Genomic DNA, 13,789 nt, shown 5'->3' on the forward strand with positions numbered 1-13,789 from the left:
TGCCAGCAGGGTTGTGATGGGAACACTTAGGGCAGTGGGTGCATAGAAGAGGATACTCCAGCTGTGACTTACAGAGTAAAGGCCAACTCTGACCTTAGGAGTCTTCTATGCAAAACAGCTCAACCTCTCTTAGGTCCCACCTGCCTGGGGAACCTTATTCCATGTCTAAGCTCAATTCCACTTGCTGCAACCCCTCAAAGACTTTCTAAGTGAGTGACTAGCTGACAAAGGCCAGTACCCAGGTACTGACCCCAGTGCTTTATCACCCAGTAGCCTCACTCTGTACCTGCCCAGGATCTTCTCTCTCCACCACCTCCACAAGCCCCCCAGGACAGTTCAAGAGGGCTGGCTGGATAGCAGGCCCAGAGCCATCGGATCCCTCACACATCTCTTTGAGTCCCCCAAATAAATACGGCAGGTCCAGGGACCTCTTTCAGTGCCCCCCACCTCTAGCTCTATGTTAGGGAACTGGCAGGCTGGGAGAGCCATGGGAGCAGGGCCAGTAGGGCCAGCAAGAGGTAGGGCTGCTGAGCCAGGCCAGAAACTGGGGGAGGGAACGAGACCACAGGATTGCTGCTCAGTCCTCAGGGTCCCTGAGGGCCACCAAAATGGGAAGAGAAGGAAACTCAGCTCCCAAAATCCTCCCACGAGTTGGACTGAGGGCCATGAGGGCTGTGGGAGGCAGAGCAGGCTCCTGACACGGGACCCAGCACCCCTCCTCGGGGTGGGGGCCCGGAGCTCTGGGCGCCCTCGTGATGAGGCCCGCTGCAGGGCGATTAATCTTGCGAGGTCTGTGCGTCAGACCCCCCACCCCCAAGCCTCCCATGGCCAACCCCGCCCGCGCTGCCCTGGGAGTTAATCTCCGCTCTGGGGGACTTCTCAGCCGCTGTCACTGCTGCATTAATTCTAGGCAGAGGGAGGCAGGAAGGAGGGGACGCAGCTGGGGGCTGGTGGGCAGCTTCCTTGGGAGGGTTTTGTGATTAAGTGGCTGGTGAGGAAGGGTCTCAAAGGATGGGGCCTGGGTCTCCTTCAAGGCCCAGCCCTGGATGAGGGGTGGGGGCATCCCTATTTTTCCCCCAGACCATCAGAGCTCTTGTACCCCTGGCCTCTAGCCCTCATCGTTCAACAGCTGAGCCCCAAATGCAGTTTGCAGTTTTGACAGCAGATGTCTCTGCTATTATGATTTATCAAAATGCTTAAGGTAAATAATGCACACATATTTATAGGAAAGGAGGAGGTGGTAGAAGGGGAGGGATTGATCAGGGTAAGGGGGCTTTGGGGCCTGAGAACTCAGAGCACTCCTGCCTCTGTCCTCAGCCCTCCCTACTTAGACCCAGGGTTGACCCCAGCCTGGCCCTGGGGAGATGGCTGGGTGACACCAAGCCAGCCCAGTCAGCAACCCAGACCTGGCCCCCAAGAGGGTAGGGAGCGAGGCAGCCAGTGGCAGGACCTGTCTCGCAGGACCCTGCCAGGCCTGGGAGGCGGCCACCTGGGGGAAGCTGCTGAGCCAGCCTCACACCTCAGCCATGTTTCCATGGCTTCATTGCGTCCTTGCTCCTGAGGGTTCCGTCGCCTTATCAACGGCAGCGGCCACTGCTCACCCTCACTCCCAGCAGTCGCCTATGGACCCACTGCTGCAGAGCCAAACCTCAGCCACACGGGGTGCCCCTCCCGGGCAGGCCTCAAAGCTGGAAGAGGGACTAGGGACTGGGAGCCTGGTGGGAAGACACCAGGGAGAGCGGCAGGCAGGAGCCTTTGTGGATTCAGGCTGTACCCACTTCAGGCCCCCGAAATACGCACACCCTGTCATTGCAGGGGAGGAAGCGGTGATCCTAGGTTACCCCCTAATCCCCTATCCTTGCTCCAGACTGTGACCTTTCTGGGCTTGAGAACATTTGGTTAAATAACTTAAATAAATTTATTAATAAATTAGGTATTCCAATTTGAATAGCAAAGGTATAAAAAAAGAAAAAAAAGAAGTGCAGACAAGTTTAAGTAAGTAATATTCGACCCTAATCCCACATCTGGGCACAATCACAGGCAGCGTGTGGGATGACGGAGGAGGTCCTTCCAGCCAAAGCCTGCAGCATGGCCAGGTGCTTAAGGGCTAGCTTCCGAAAGCAGACAGACCCGGCTATGTGACCATGTATGTCTCGCTACCTCTCTGAGCCTTAACTTTCTCATCTGTCAAATGGAGAGAACTGCCTAAAGCCCCCCTCATAGGTTGCTGTGAGCCTGTCAGTGCAATGGAATGGCCCAGTCCCTGGCACACAGGCCACAGGCTCTATACCTTGAGGCAGGAGGAACTTGTTTAAGGCCTCTAGCCAAAGGGTACGGAGGCTCCAGGGGCTGGAGAAAGGAGGCTCTTTGTAGTAAGCTTCCCTCACCTGTGGACAGACCCCCAATTAGGCTGGAAATGCGTGACAGAAAAATAATGTCCAGAAAGAGGACAGAATGTGTTACTCAGCCCACAGATGTTTCCTACCCCTTCCATGCGTCGGGTGCCAGCGCTGCCCTTGCTGAGCTGCAGACCACAGCCCTGAGACCAGGCGATGTCACCAAGAATGACCAGTGTTGTGATGGGCTGGGGGTGGGGGGCAGGGGGCAAGGGACACTTGACCCCGTTTGCAAGGGACAAGAAAGCTCCGAAGGCGGGAGGAAGGCATCATACAGGTGGGAGATGGCAACAGGAAATGAAGCAGCATCTGATGAAGCATTGGGAGGCTGCAGTAGGCAGCCACCTGAACCCCTCAGCTGTGCCCTGAGAGTCCAGCCGCTTTGCACCCAAGCCTGGAGCCCTGGAGGACCCGGCTCACCTCCTCTGGGACTGCCCTATCTTCACACCCTGCTGCTTGGAATCTGAGGCAGCCCTTGTTCTTTGGCAGGAGGGGAATTTAATGCCGCTGAGAGCTGGCACGTCAACAGGCAGAAAGAGATGAAAGTGTCTGCACTGGCAGCCTGGCCGGCAGCCTTGGGGGACCCTCTTGCACCTCCACCACCCTCCCCAGCCATTCTCTACTCCTGTGTGGCAGGAACAGCCCTCAAGGGAGATGTGGGCCTTTGGGGACAGGACTCCCTGCAGGGCTCTGTGACCCTAGGGGACAGCTGGGCCTCTCTGTGCCATGCCTGCAGGGTGTTAGGGCCAAGGTATGGGTTATTACCATGCTGGTGGCTGCCTATCCCTCCCCTAACCCTGGATGGCTGTCTTCAGCAGTCCCTGGTTAGCCCAGGGCTGTGGGTGGGCAGTAGGGGGCTGGGGCCAGGCTGTGCAGTGACCTCCATCCATCCATCTCTGGCACCTGGGAGCGGGTGGGAGCCTGTGCTGCAATCAGGTCAGACCCAAGTGGCCTTGACTACAGCCGAGCCATGTAGCCATCACTGCCTCCTTTTTTGTGGCAGCACAGAGCTGGGCTGAGCCTGGGGCCCCGAGCCAGAATCTATCCCTGTTGGAGATGGTGTGGGTCTTGGCACTAACTGTGAGGTGACCTTGTTGCTCTGCAAAGCACCCTGTCAAGCTCACCACCCCACAACCCCTGGCTATGTTGTCCTTCTTTCTTGGAACACAAAGAGGTAAGGGCACTTGGCCAAGGTCATTCAGCAAGGACACACACATACACACACAAACACAAACATGGCTTTGACACATGGTGACCAAAAAATAAGCAGGGACCCATGTGTCCAGACTCCCAGGCCCCCTCTCCATTCTTTTGGAAGCACCTGGTCTTTCTCCCAAGGTAGCCAGGAACCTGGGTTCTAATCAGGTCCCTGCTACCATCTTGGTCTTGTTCTTGGGGAAGTCATATACCCTCTCTAGGCTTCAGTTTCTTACCAGTAAAATGGGTAATAGTCCTGTCCTGATGACCTCCGGGGGCTAAAGAAGTAAACTTACTGGACAAACTGAAACCACCCCTGGGCCTCCAACCAGCCTTGGGCCAAGGGGAAGTACCCATACAGACATCCCAGCTCCTGGCCCACAATCACCCAGTATAGCCGCAGGACCTATCCTGCTTCCTTCTTCCTGCACAGCACAGCCACAGCAAGCTCAGAGCAGAGGGTCAAAGGCCCCGTCTGGAGTCCTGAGTCAAGTCCAGGGCATGGGACAGGGGCCTCAGTCTGGGTGGGGGATAAAGGCGGCTAGAGACTAGGTCAGGCTGACTGGCTGCTGTCGGGGGAGGGGGCGCCTGGCAGGCGCTGGGCAGGCTGGGGTAGGGGGAGGCCTTTGGCGGCCTCAGAGAACAAAGAGGCCGGGGTTGCCAGGATATTCTGTGGAGCTGAAGCCGGTGGTGATGGGGCTGGGAGAGGGGCCGCAGCAGCCGTGGGAACTGCGCCTGCTGCCCCCACGCCAGCTCCCCCATCCAGAGTGGGCCTCAGGGCCATGCGAGGGCGCAGGCTGCGGGTGAGAGGGGCTGTCAGATCCCCCACTCTCTCCCCAGAGATGCACGGCTTTCAGGGTGGAGACCCAGGAAATGCTGGAGGCAGACACACAAGGCAATAGTGTCAGCATCACTGAGAGGATCACAGGTGCACACTGACACAAAGCCATGACCACACACCCAGGGTGTGACCCAGGGTCACACCATCGTCACACAGAGACATCACACACACACAATCCCTGGTCAGTCCCAGCCCACATCCATGATGGCCACACAGACACAAGTCACACACTTATTGAATCACCCAGTTTTGCCACAGGGTCACACAATGCCATGTGTGTTGTAAACCCAAAGTTATACACTCACATAGAATCACCCAATGTCACACACTCATATAGAATCACCCAAAGTCACACATTCAGTTGTACAAGCCGGTATCACACCAGGTCTGTTACAGAACTGTACAATGTCACAAGATCACACATGCAATGTCACAGAACATTCCAAAGTGTGGCCACTGACATACACCAACCCATAGCCACAGGTCTCACATCTGAGTCTCCAATACACTGTCACAAACCCATCTGCATATCATACCCAATGTCACACGTAGCCACATTACTGCACAAAGCCTCACGCAACTGTGAGGCCCTTAAAGCATCTCTCTCTCACACACACACACACACACACACTCTCCATGCAGGGCTACCTGGAGGCTGGACTTGTCTCCAGCCCAGTGTGTGCATGCAGCCTCTCAAACCCCCACTGTTCTGTGTCCAGAGCTGGCTCTGAATGCCAGATCACCCAGAGGAAAGGCTCCTGGGTCACCAGGAAGTCAGTTTCCCAACTGTAGCAGAGGAGAGGTGAGGGCACCTGAGGCGAGGGGAATTGGGTACACAACCCTGCCAGGGAGCCTGCCTCTAAGGATGTCTCCGTCAGCCAGGGAACAGCAGGGGTGAGCCTACAACAGACAGAGGACAAGATATAGAGACAGAGAGACAGGAGGGGCAGAGACACAGAGAGGCTTAGAGATCAGGAAAGATGGAGACCCAAAGACACAGGAGCGTCAGGGACTGAAAGAGACCTTCAGGACATGCAGAGAGTGAGCCAGAGACAGACAAAGCTGGTGCAGGCTGGGGTCGGCTTGCACCCAGATAGGGGAAGGGCCAGAGGCTTGGCCACTCTATGGAGGTGGGGGTGGCCAGGGCTTCAGGGAGGACACACAGCCGGGCAGAAGGTGAGGGACATCTTGGTGAGATTTAGGTGAATAATAGTTTAAAAATAGCAACACCAGCTGCCATTGACAGAGCTTACTACAAGCCAGGTCCTTCCCAAGTGTGATCGCATTTCATCCTCAGGCAACTTTATGGGGGAAACAATTATTGTCCCGTTTCCCAGATGAGGTAACTGAGTCCTCAGCATGTTTTCAGCCAGCCTCACAGCTGTCCCCACCCCTGGCCTCCAAACACAGAGGGGCTGGCTTACCATTTCCACAAAGCAGCGTGAAACTGGAACAGGTGAGGAGCTCTGAGCTTCGGCTGTGTGCTGGGGAGTGGGCTCAGGAGACGCGTTGGGCTGTGGGTTGGCACACTGAAAGGTACAGGCCGGCTGAGTCACAGCACCCCCTCGGGGCTGGCACCAGAGCCATCCACCCCACACCTGTAGGTGTGCCAACGAGGGCCGGCTGAGGCCATCTGCAGCCTGTGTGCTGCCAGCAGCGGGCGGGGGCAGGAAGGGGCCTCCTGCCCGGTGCCCCCTGCTGGCCAGGCTCCCCCCACTCCCCACGGGAGGACTCTCCCCACCCTCCTCGAGGTTCTGGAGGTGCCGCCGTTTGCCTTGTGCTGGGGGTGAGGGTGCCCCCCAGCTGCAACGCCTCCCCCTACTCCCTGCTGGACACCCCCCTTCGGCAGAGCCGCCTGGAGAGATCACAGGCGGCCACATGAAAGGGAATTTTTCCCAGGCAGAGCTGAAGTTGAAAGCTGCCTCCCACCGCCCCTGCCTGCCCCCGCTGTGCCAGGCCAGGCTGCTGAGGCCCTGGTGCTCGAAGGGAGCTTGTGACACCTGGGAAGGGGTTGGGGGTCAGCGCCACCCCCACCCAACATCGCTGCTTTCTCCTCTCAGGACAATGGCAGAGATAGCCCATCTCCCCCACCTCACTGCTCACTCAGCCTCAGAAATCGCTCCAGCTCTCACCCACCTGAAGCCAGGGCCCAACACTGTCAGGAAGTCCTTCCTCAAGTCTAGCCTCCATCTCAGCCAGGCTCAAAGCACTGGATGACAAGAACGCTCCCCCAGAGGATGGCTAAGCCTCCTCCTTCAGGTTGGCCTCTGTGATGTACAGGGAGGGGCATGCCACTGCCACCCCTTCCTGTTCAGGCTGCCCTGGCCCAGACCATGTGGCTGTGTGGTGACTTCCCCAGACATTTGACCTCTGAGGTCCCCGACAACCTTGTACCACAAACTCTCTGAGAGTGGGGACAGTCAAAGCCAAGGACACCCCTATAACTCAGTCTAGCAGCCCTCAGGCCTAAAGAGAAATGGGCGTGTATGCACAGCCAGGTCCCCACGAAGCTGAGCTGAAACTATTCCCTGGAGAATGACATTGGTGGCTTCAGGAACACCAGATCCCTGCCAGGTAAGAAGAAAGAAAGAAGACGCTGAACAGGCGGCTCAGCCTTACCCCCACCCACCTTATGCTGCTGGTTGCTTTACTCATCGGGCGCTGATGAACTTCGGTAAACAGAGGTGGCCCCAGGTGAGTGAAGGTCCCTGGAGGTCCAGGTTCTGGGGCATGGGGTGCAACCAGGCAGATGAGGTACTCTGGTACCAGTGACTTCCAGATTAAGAGCCTTTCCCTCCTGTCTGCTGGGCTGGTTGCTCCTGCTCTTGCCCATTCGGGATCCAGAGGCCTCTATTCCCCAAGAAATTCCCTTTCTAAATGTCCCTGGGCCATCCTTCTTCCTCCTCCAGGTGGTCCCAGACAACCCCTGCTCAAGAACGGCCCCCAAGTCAGCCCCCCAAAACCGGAGAGCAAGAAGCCAGCGGTGCTTCGTGACACAAACATGCATTCGTTTTATTCACAAAACAGCCTGGTTTCCTAAAACAATACAAACAGCATGTTCATCAGCAGGAAGCTGGCCGTGGGCAGGGGGGCCCAGGCCGCAGGGGGCCCCCTGGGCACCCACCCCCACCGGCAGGGGACCACGCAAAGAAGCCCTTTCTTCTGTTGCCATTAGAGAGGCCAGAAAAAAAGGACTTATTTTCTCTAAGAAAAGTAGCCAGGATTGGAAATATCGAGACGGGGCTCCCCAGATCGCAAAGGATAAACGAACAGAACTTTCATTTTTTTTTTTTCCAAAATCATCACTGTTGGGGTAGGGGATCCCAGTCTGGGGACTGTGGGTGCAGCTCAGCCGGCCTGGTGCTCCCTCCCCTTCTGCGAGCTCCCTGCTGGCAGCTCTGCACGCGTGGATGGATACAGAGGGGCTTCTACACGGTGCCATCAACATTCTCTTTATGAACGTGAGTGGATTCTCCAGGCAAACTATGCACTATTTCATGGTCGGAAAGAATCAAAGAAGTTTAAATGAGGGTGGAGTTAAACTGTGCTAAATTACAGTAGTGCTTATTAGTAACTAGATTTCAAAAGGTTACAGAAAATTTACATTCTCTACACAAAAACTGCATCTCCTGCACAGACAACATCGACATCGACACAGGAAGGAAACTGATTGTCCATTCTTTGCCCAGGAAGTCTCGGTACTTTATAGATTCGTCTTTACCTCTTTTTTGTTGTTGTTCTTCCGAAAAAGCAGTTAAAAATTTTTTTCTTTTCTTTTTCTTTTTATACTAGGGACGTGGAGATGTTAAAACGACAACAAAAAATATATATATAAAAACAGGAATGAAATCTGTGAGAGAATATTTTTGGTTCTAAAGACGGGTGCATCCGTTTGTCTTCGCCCGAATCCCTTGCTGGAGACCACACGAGCAGTGACATTGCACGGAGAGGGCAGCTTTGGGTTCCGCCGCCGTCACTGAAACCACCGGAAGGCGGCTCCTGTCGGAAGCATCACCTTCTGGCGGGGGCAGGAGACAAAAACAAGGAGAGAGTTCAGTCAGGGTCCGGGTAGGCCTGGAGCAAAGACGTTCCCCCGTGGATGGCCTCATGGTGGAGGGACAGGCATGGAGGAAGAGCAGCCACCCCTCGGAGCTCCTGCCACCCCAGCCAGGCCAAAGGAGGAGCTCGACCTGCTGGGCTGCTGGAAGGCCCGGAGGACTCTGAGGCCTCCTGAGCCACTGTGCCCAGGAACCCTCCTTCCAGAGAGGAAGACCCTTCCCCTGGCCCAAAGGCAACAGCGCCAGGTGGCTGTGGCATGTTTCCGTAAATGAGCGTGCGAGCACGTGCGGCGGATGTGCATATGGGTGTGTGCCTCGTGCTATGCTGAGCTGTGCGGTATGGAGCTGTGGGAGGTGGGTATTTGGGCTATTTCTCAAGCAGCCGTGTCTACGTGTGTGTGCATGTGTGTCTACACTGGACTAAAGTGGGTGCCTTTGTGTGTACATAGGAGAGCAGAAATGGAAGGACTGGGGCTGGGGCTGGGGCTGGGGCTGGGGCTGGGGTTGGGGTTGGGGTTGGGTTGGGGAGGGTAACCAGGAGGCCATGGCTGGGATACACCACTGTTGTTTTCCAACCATTCTGGACATTTGCGTCAAGCCCACTCGTAGAGGGGCGGGGATAGGGGCAGGGACTGCAGGCTGAAAAGATGCTTTTGTACCCAGGCCTGGCACTCCAGCTAGGTTGCTGCATCCAGGGGCACAGGGACGGGCCCTGCCACAGGGATGCAGAGACAGCAGCATGGGAACCCCTTGCCTTCTCCAAGCCGATCCCACAGTGGCTAGGTCCTTGACCACTCTGGGCTCATGGTCACCTTCCCTTACCCCGGCCCCAAAAATCTGTCAAGTAGGTGCCCAGACCAAGGGTTCTTCCAGGCCTCAGAGCAGGGCACCCAGCACTGGAGCAGCTCTATCCTTGGGTGGCCTTGGGGGAAAAATGGCCCTGGAGGGGCAAATGAAGGGCTTAAGGGCACAGAGCCTGTGAAACAGAATCCCTTAAACAGGGCAGGGGAGAGACGCAGAGTTCTAAGTCATGGACTGGATGCTTTAGGCCATGTCTGAGCATTAGAAACTTAGGACCTGGCCGGGCGCGGTGGCTCAAGCCTGTAATCCCAGCACTTTGGGAGGCCGAGACGGGCGGATCACGAGGTCAGGAGATCGAGACCATCCTGGCTAACACAGTGAAACCCCGTCTCTACTAAAAAATACAAAAAACTAGCCGGGCGAGGTGGCGGGCGCCTGTAGTCCCAGCTACTCGGGAGGCTGAGGCAGGAGAATGGCGTGAACCCGGGAGGCGGAGCTTGCAGTGAGCTGAGATCTGGCCACTGCACTCCAGCCTGGGCGACACAGCAAGACTCCGTATCAAAAAAAAAAAAAAAAAAAAAGAAAAGAAACTTAGGACCTGTATGGAAATATCAATACCTGACCCAGAACCCCAGGAGAGGAATCAGAATTCCAGGGCCTGGCTGAGAATGCTAGGTCCTTACCTGGAATTTCAAGCTTGCCTTGCAAATTATGGCCTGATGGAATTCTCAGAATGTGGTTCTGACTTTTGGGGCAGTAAACTGGTGTCTCGAAGCCAGACCCCCAGACCCCAAGGACGGGGGGGCATCCCCCAGACACTTGCCCAGGTAGGAAAGGTGGGGTCAGGGGATGGGGGTGGGTTTGGACTGCCAGACAGACACAAGAGCCCACACACCTCCCTCTAAGGCGCCGTTACCTCCAGAGCAGCGGAAGGCTTCTTTTTGAGTTCCTCACATTTTCTGAATTTGCAAATCTGATGGCCAGTCTTTCGGTTCCTACAACTGCTGCACTGCTCGCAGTTGATGCGCCGCCGGCAGGGCGCGCACATGCCGCAGCGTTTCCGCTTCTTCTTGCCGGAGCTGATGGCAGAAGCCAGCTCTCCCTGCATGGGGTACTCGGCCAGGCCCGCCATGTGCAGCGCGCTCTCGGCCAGGAACACACCTGCCGGGGTCATAATGAAGAGGCCTGGGTTGATGGGGAAAGCGCCCAGGTAGGGGAAGTCGGACTGGCCATTGAGGGCTTCGGCACCTGCCACAGCCTCCATGTCAGGCAGGCCAGCACCCGCCTCGCTCATCAACGGGAGGTGCTCCTGCACCACGCGCTTCAGCATCTCCGTGGACTGCGCAAACTGCTGCAGCGTCAGCTGTCCCTCGGCTGCCAGCTCCGTGGCCCGCTCTGCCTTGCTCAGCAGGCTGGCCACAGCACCACTTTTGTGCTTTGAGGTAGGGTTGCTTTTGTCCACTGCCATGGCCGCTGCCAGGTCATGCCCATTGGCCAACAGGGAGGCAGCAGCTACAGCTGCAGTGGCCTTGTCAGCAGACTCCCCGCCCATCATGCTGCCACTGCCACTGCCACTGCCACCACTGCTGCCAAAAGAAGAGTAGTGGGAGAGCGGGCGGGAGCGGCGCAGGCTCTTGTTGAGGGGCTCGCTGATGATACCACTCTTGTTTCGACGCTCGGGGGGTGGTGCATCATCTGCCACGGAGGCTGGTGCAGCGGCAGCCACTGCTGCACTCTTGTCTGCTGCTCCTGCCTTTGGGCCACTGCTGCCACTGCCACCGCTGGCATTGGTGTTGCTGCTGCTACTGCCGCCGGTGTCCTGGGAGCCACCGCCGAGGCTCGACATGGTGGGGCCGAGGCCCAGACCCTGCTGAAGAGGGAGCCTGCCAACTGCCAAGGGTCCACAGACCAGGACCTGGCCCTGCTGCCCACAACAGAGATGCCTGGTGGGCCTCGCTGCTCAGGGCAGGCACATGGTCAGGTGTCCAGGTGGAAATGTCTTCACTCTGTCACAACAAGAGGATATAGGGTCAGGGCAGCAGTGAACACCTCCCTCTTCAGCATCGCCACCACCGCCACTATCAACTGTCCTGTCATCCTGACCACCATGAGCTTGACCAGGCATTTATTAAGCATCAGATCCACCCTGGTGAGAAATTTCTTATTTGTAACTATCTCAGTTAAGATCCACAAGAACTCTAGAAGCAGTGGCTGGTAATTCTCTACTTTATAGATGATGGAAACAAGATTTAGGAGAACTACCACTCTATGAACACACAGACACCAAGTGGCATGGTGGAGGCCCTAGTCCAGGCCTCCGCAGCCCAAATCTGCCCTGCTAGAGTCTAGGAAAACCTGCCGGAAGCAGGCAGTCCTTCTCGTGCTGGGGTGGGAGAGTGTTGGAGATGCTTATTAGCTGGGTGCAGTGGCTCACGCCTGTAATCTCAGCACTTTGGGAGGCAGAGGCAGGCAGATCGCTTGAGCTCAGGAGTTTTGAGGCCACCCTGGACAACATGGTGAAGCTCTTATCTCTGCAAAAAATACAAAAGTTAACCAGGTGTGGTGGTACATGCCTGTAGTCCCAGCTACTCAGGAGACTGAGATGGGATGACTGCTTGAGCCCAGGAGGTTGAGGATGCAATGAGTTATAATCATGCCACTGCATTCCAGCTTGGGGACAGTGAAGCCCTGTCAAAAACAAAAAACAAAAAACAAAAAAACTACCTCCACATCCTAATCTTCCTTCTCTGTCCGAGGGGAAGAGTGCTTAATGGTACAGATCATACAGTCTGGAAGGCGGCCCCTGAATCCTCATCTGGGGATTCCTAATACACATCAGTTATTTCAAGGCTCTGACATGTCCTGCAGGCAAAGGAACCTGGTTGCCTTTGTGTAACCCAGAGTTTGCTAATGAGTGCAGAACACTTATTTCAGGGATCTTCTCCCCTCCTACAGGGCGAGCAGCACAGGGCCAGAGGACAAACCGTCCCCTGCCACAGTGAGAGGACATGCTTGTGCACACCCTGGCACACGCTTCCTCCTCAACCCCCGAACCACAATCATTATCGTCTCAGACCCCATTCTTGTCTCTACTCAGGCCTCACTGTGGTGCTCTGGCCTCGCTCCCAGATTGGGGGGGGGCGGAGGCCTCACAAGGCCTGCAGAGTAAGGCCTGGGTGGAGGCCTCAGTGAGAACCCAGAGAGCCGGGGTGGGCTGTTGCCAGGAGGGGCCTCTGGCTGGGGCAGGCTGGCACTGAGGAGTAGGCATGACCCTCAAGGGAGTGGAGCCCAGCAGGAACCTGTCCTCTGGCCACCTCCATGTTTCCGAGGCAGCCCTTCATGGGACAGGGCCTGCTCTACTCAGGTCTCAAGGCTAAGGCGTCTGAGCTGCCTCCTCAGCTGAAGGAACTGGGCCAGATGGAGCAGGGCGGCGGTTTCCTCATCAGTCCTGGCTCTCCAGCCTCCCTTCCGTCTGCCTGCTGTGGCCTAGCATCCCCCAGGAGAGGGGTGGGAGGACAGGGCCCAGCCCCAGAGCAGCTGGCGGCTCAAGGGGGAGGCGCACATCTGGCGGGCCCCATTGCGCCCTGGGCTTGAGGGCAGCACACACTGGATCTTTGTCCCCAGGCAACCCCACCACCCCTCTAGTCACAGGACTCAAGCCTGTCCCAAGAGAGCATCTAGTCCAACCCTCTGCATTTACAGAGGGGGAAACTGAGGCCCCCAAGTAGGGGAGAGGGAGACTTCCCCAGGACTAAGGAGTGGCCAAAAAGGGCTGCGTGTGGGGAAAGGAAAAGCTCTGTCTCTAGGGTAAGAAGAGTAGCTGGCATCAACAGCCAGGTACTCCCTCTCCCTCCCCAGTGGGCACCGAACCACCTAGGGCTCCTTCCTTGCAGGGGGAAATGGGTGGGGAGGAAGAGCTGGGCAAGCTGGCAGATTCCACCAGGACAGAGCCGGGGGGCCCTGGCAGAAAATCCATGCTGGGCTGGGGGGCATCAGAGGTCAGAGCTGAAGCAAGAAGACCATGTGTGTCCAAGGATAGCTGTGTTCCTTCCCACTTAATAAGGGCCAAGACCAGGATGGTCTTTTCAGCCCCTCTCCTCAGAGATTGGTGACCCCTACAGGAATCAGAGACCCTGGCTAGGTGTTGGGGACCAGGGTCAGTGAGATCAGAGACAGAAACCATCAAGTCAGCTCATCCAGCTCCTGCTCAACTAAGCACATCTGCCCTGCCCCGGATGACAACGCCGGCAGCCCAGATACTGGGTGAGGGGAGAAGGCAGAAGGCAGGTGTCTTGTGGGCTGGCGTGATGGGGAGGAGGGCAGGCTGTGCCCCAGACCCTGTGTGCATCCCCCGCCTCTGCGGCCTGCTGGCTGGTGGCAGAAATCGATAGCTGCATTAACGCTGCTCCTGCTCTGCTTGCTCGCCCCCTCCCTCCTCCCAGCTCCAGGATCTGGCTCTGCGTGCGGGGTGGGCAGGTCAATTAGAAGTCAGCTCC

General features: G+C 56.8%; 1 protein-coding gene across 2 annotated transcripts in view; it reads right to left on the reverse strand.

Annotated features, from left to right (window-relative positions):
• Positions 1-7,421: 7,421 nt before the first annotated feature.
• CXXC5 (CXXC finger protein 5) overlaps positions 7,422-13,789 on the reverse strand; it is a 35,270-nt gene continuing 28,902 nt past the window's right edge. Inside the window, exons 3-5 of one of the 2 annotated variants that reach the window (XM_011997220.1) lie at positions 12,589-12,594; positions 10,210-11,301; positions 7,422-8,452 (exon numbers count right to left, since the gene is read on the reverse strand). In XM_011997220.1, the coding sequence (XP_011852610.1) occupies positions 8,408-8,452; positions 10,210-11,139 (975 nt within the window). In that variant the 5' untranslated portion in view covers positions 11,140-11,301; positions 12,589-12,594 and the 3' untranslated portion in view covers positions 7,422-8,407. The remainder of the gene's footprint in view (positions 8,453-10,209; positions 11,302-12,588; positions 12,595-13,789) is intronic. The other variant, XM_011997219.1, reaches the window with a different exon arrangement.

Source organism: Mandrillus leucophaeus, unplaced genomic scaffold (assembly GCF_000951045.1).
Source record: "Mandrillus leucophaeus isolate KB7577 unplaced genomic scaffold, Mleu.le_1.0 Scaffold534, whole genome shotgun sequence".
Lineage (NCBI taxonomy): Eukaryota > Metazoa > Chordata > Mammalia > Primates > Cercopithecidae > Mandrillus > Mandrillus leucophaeus.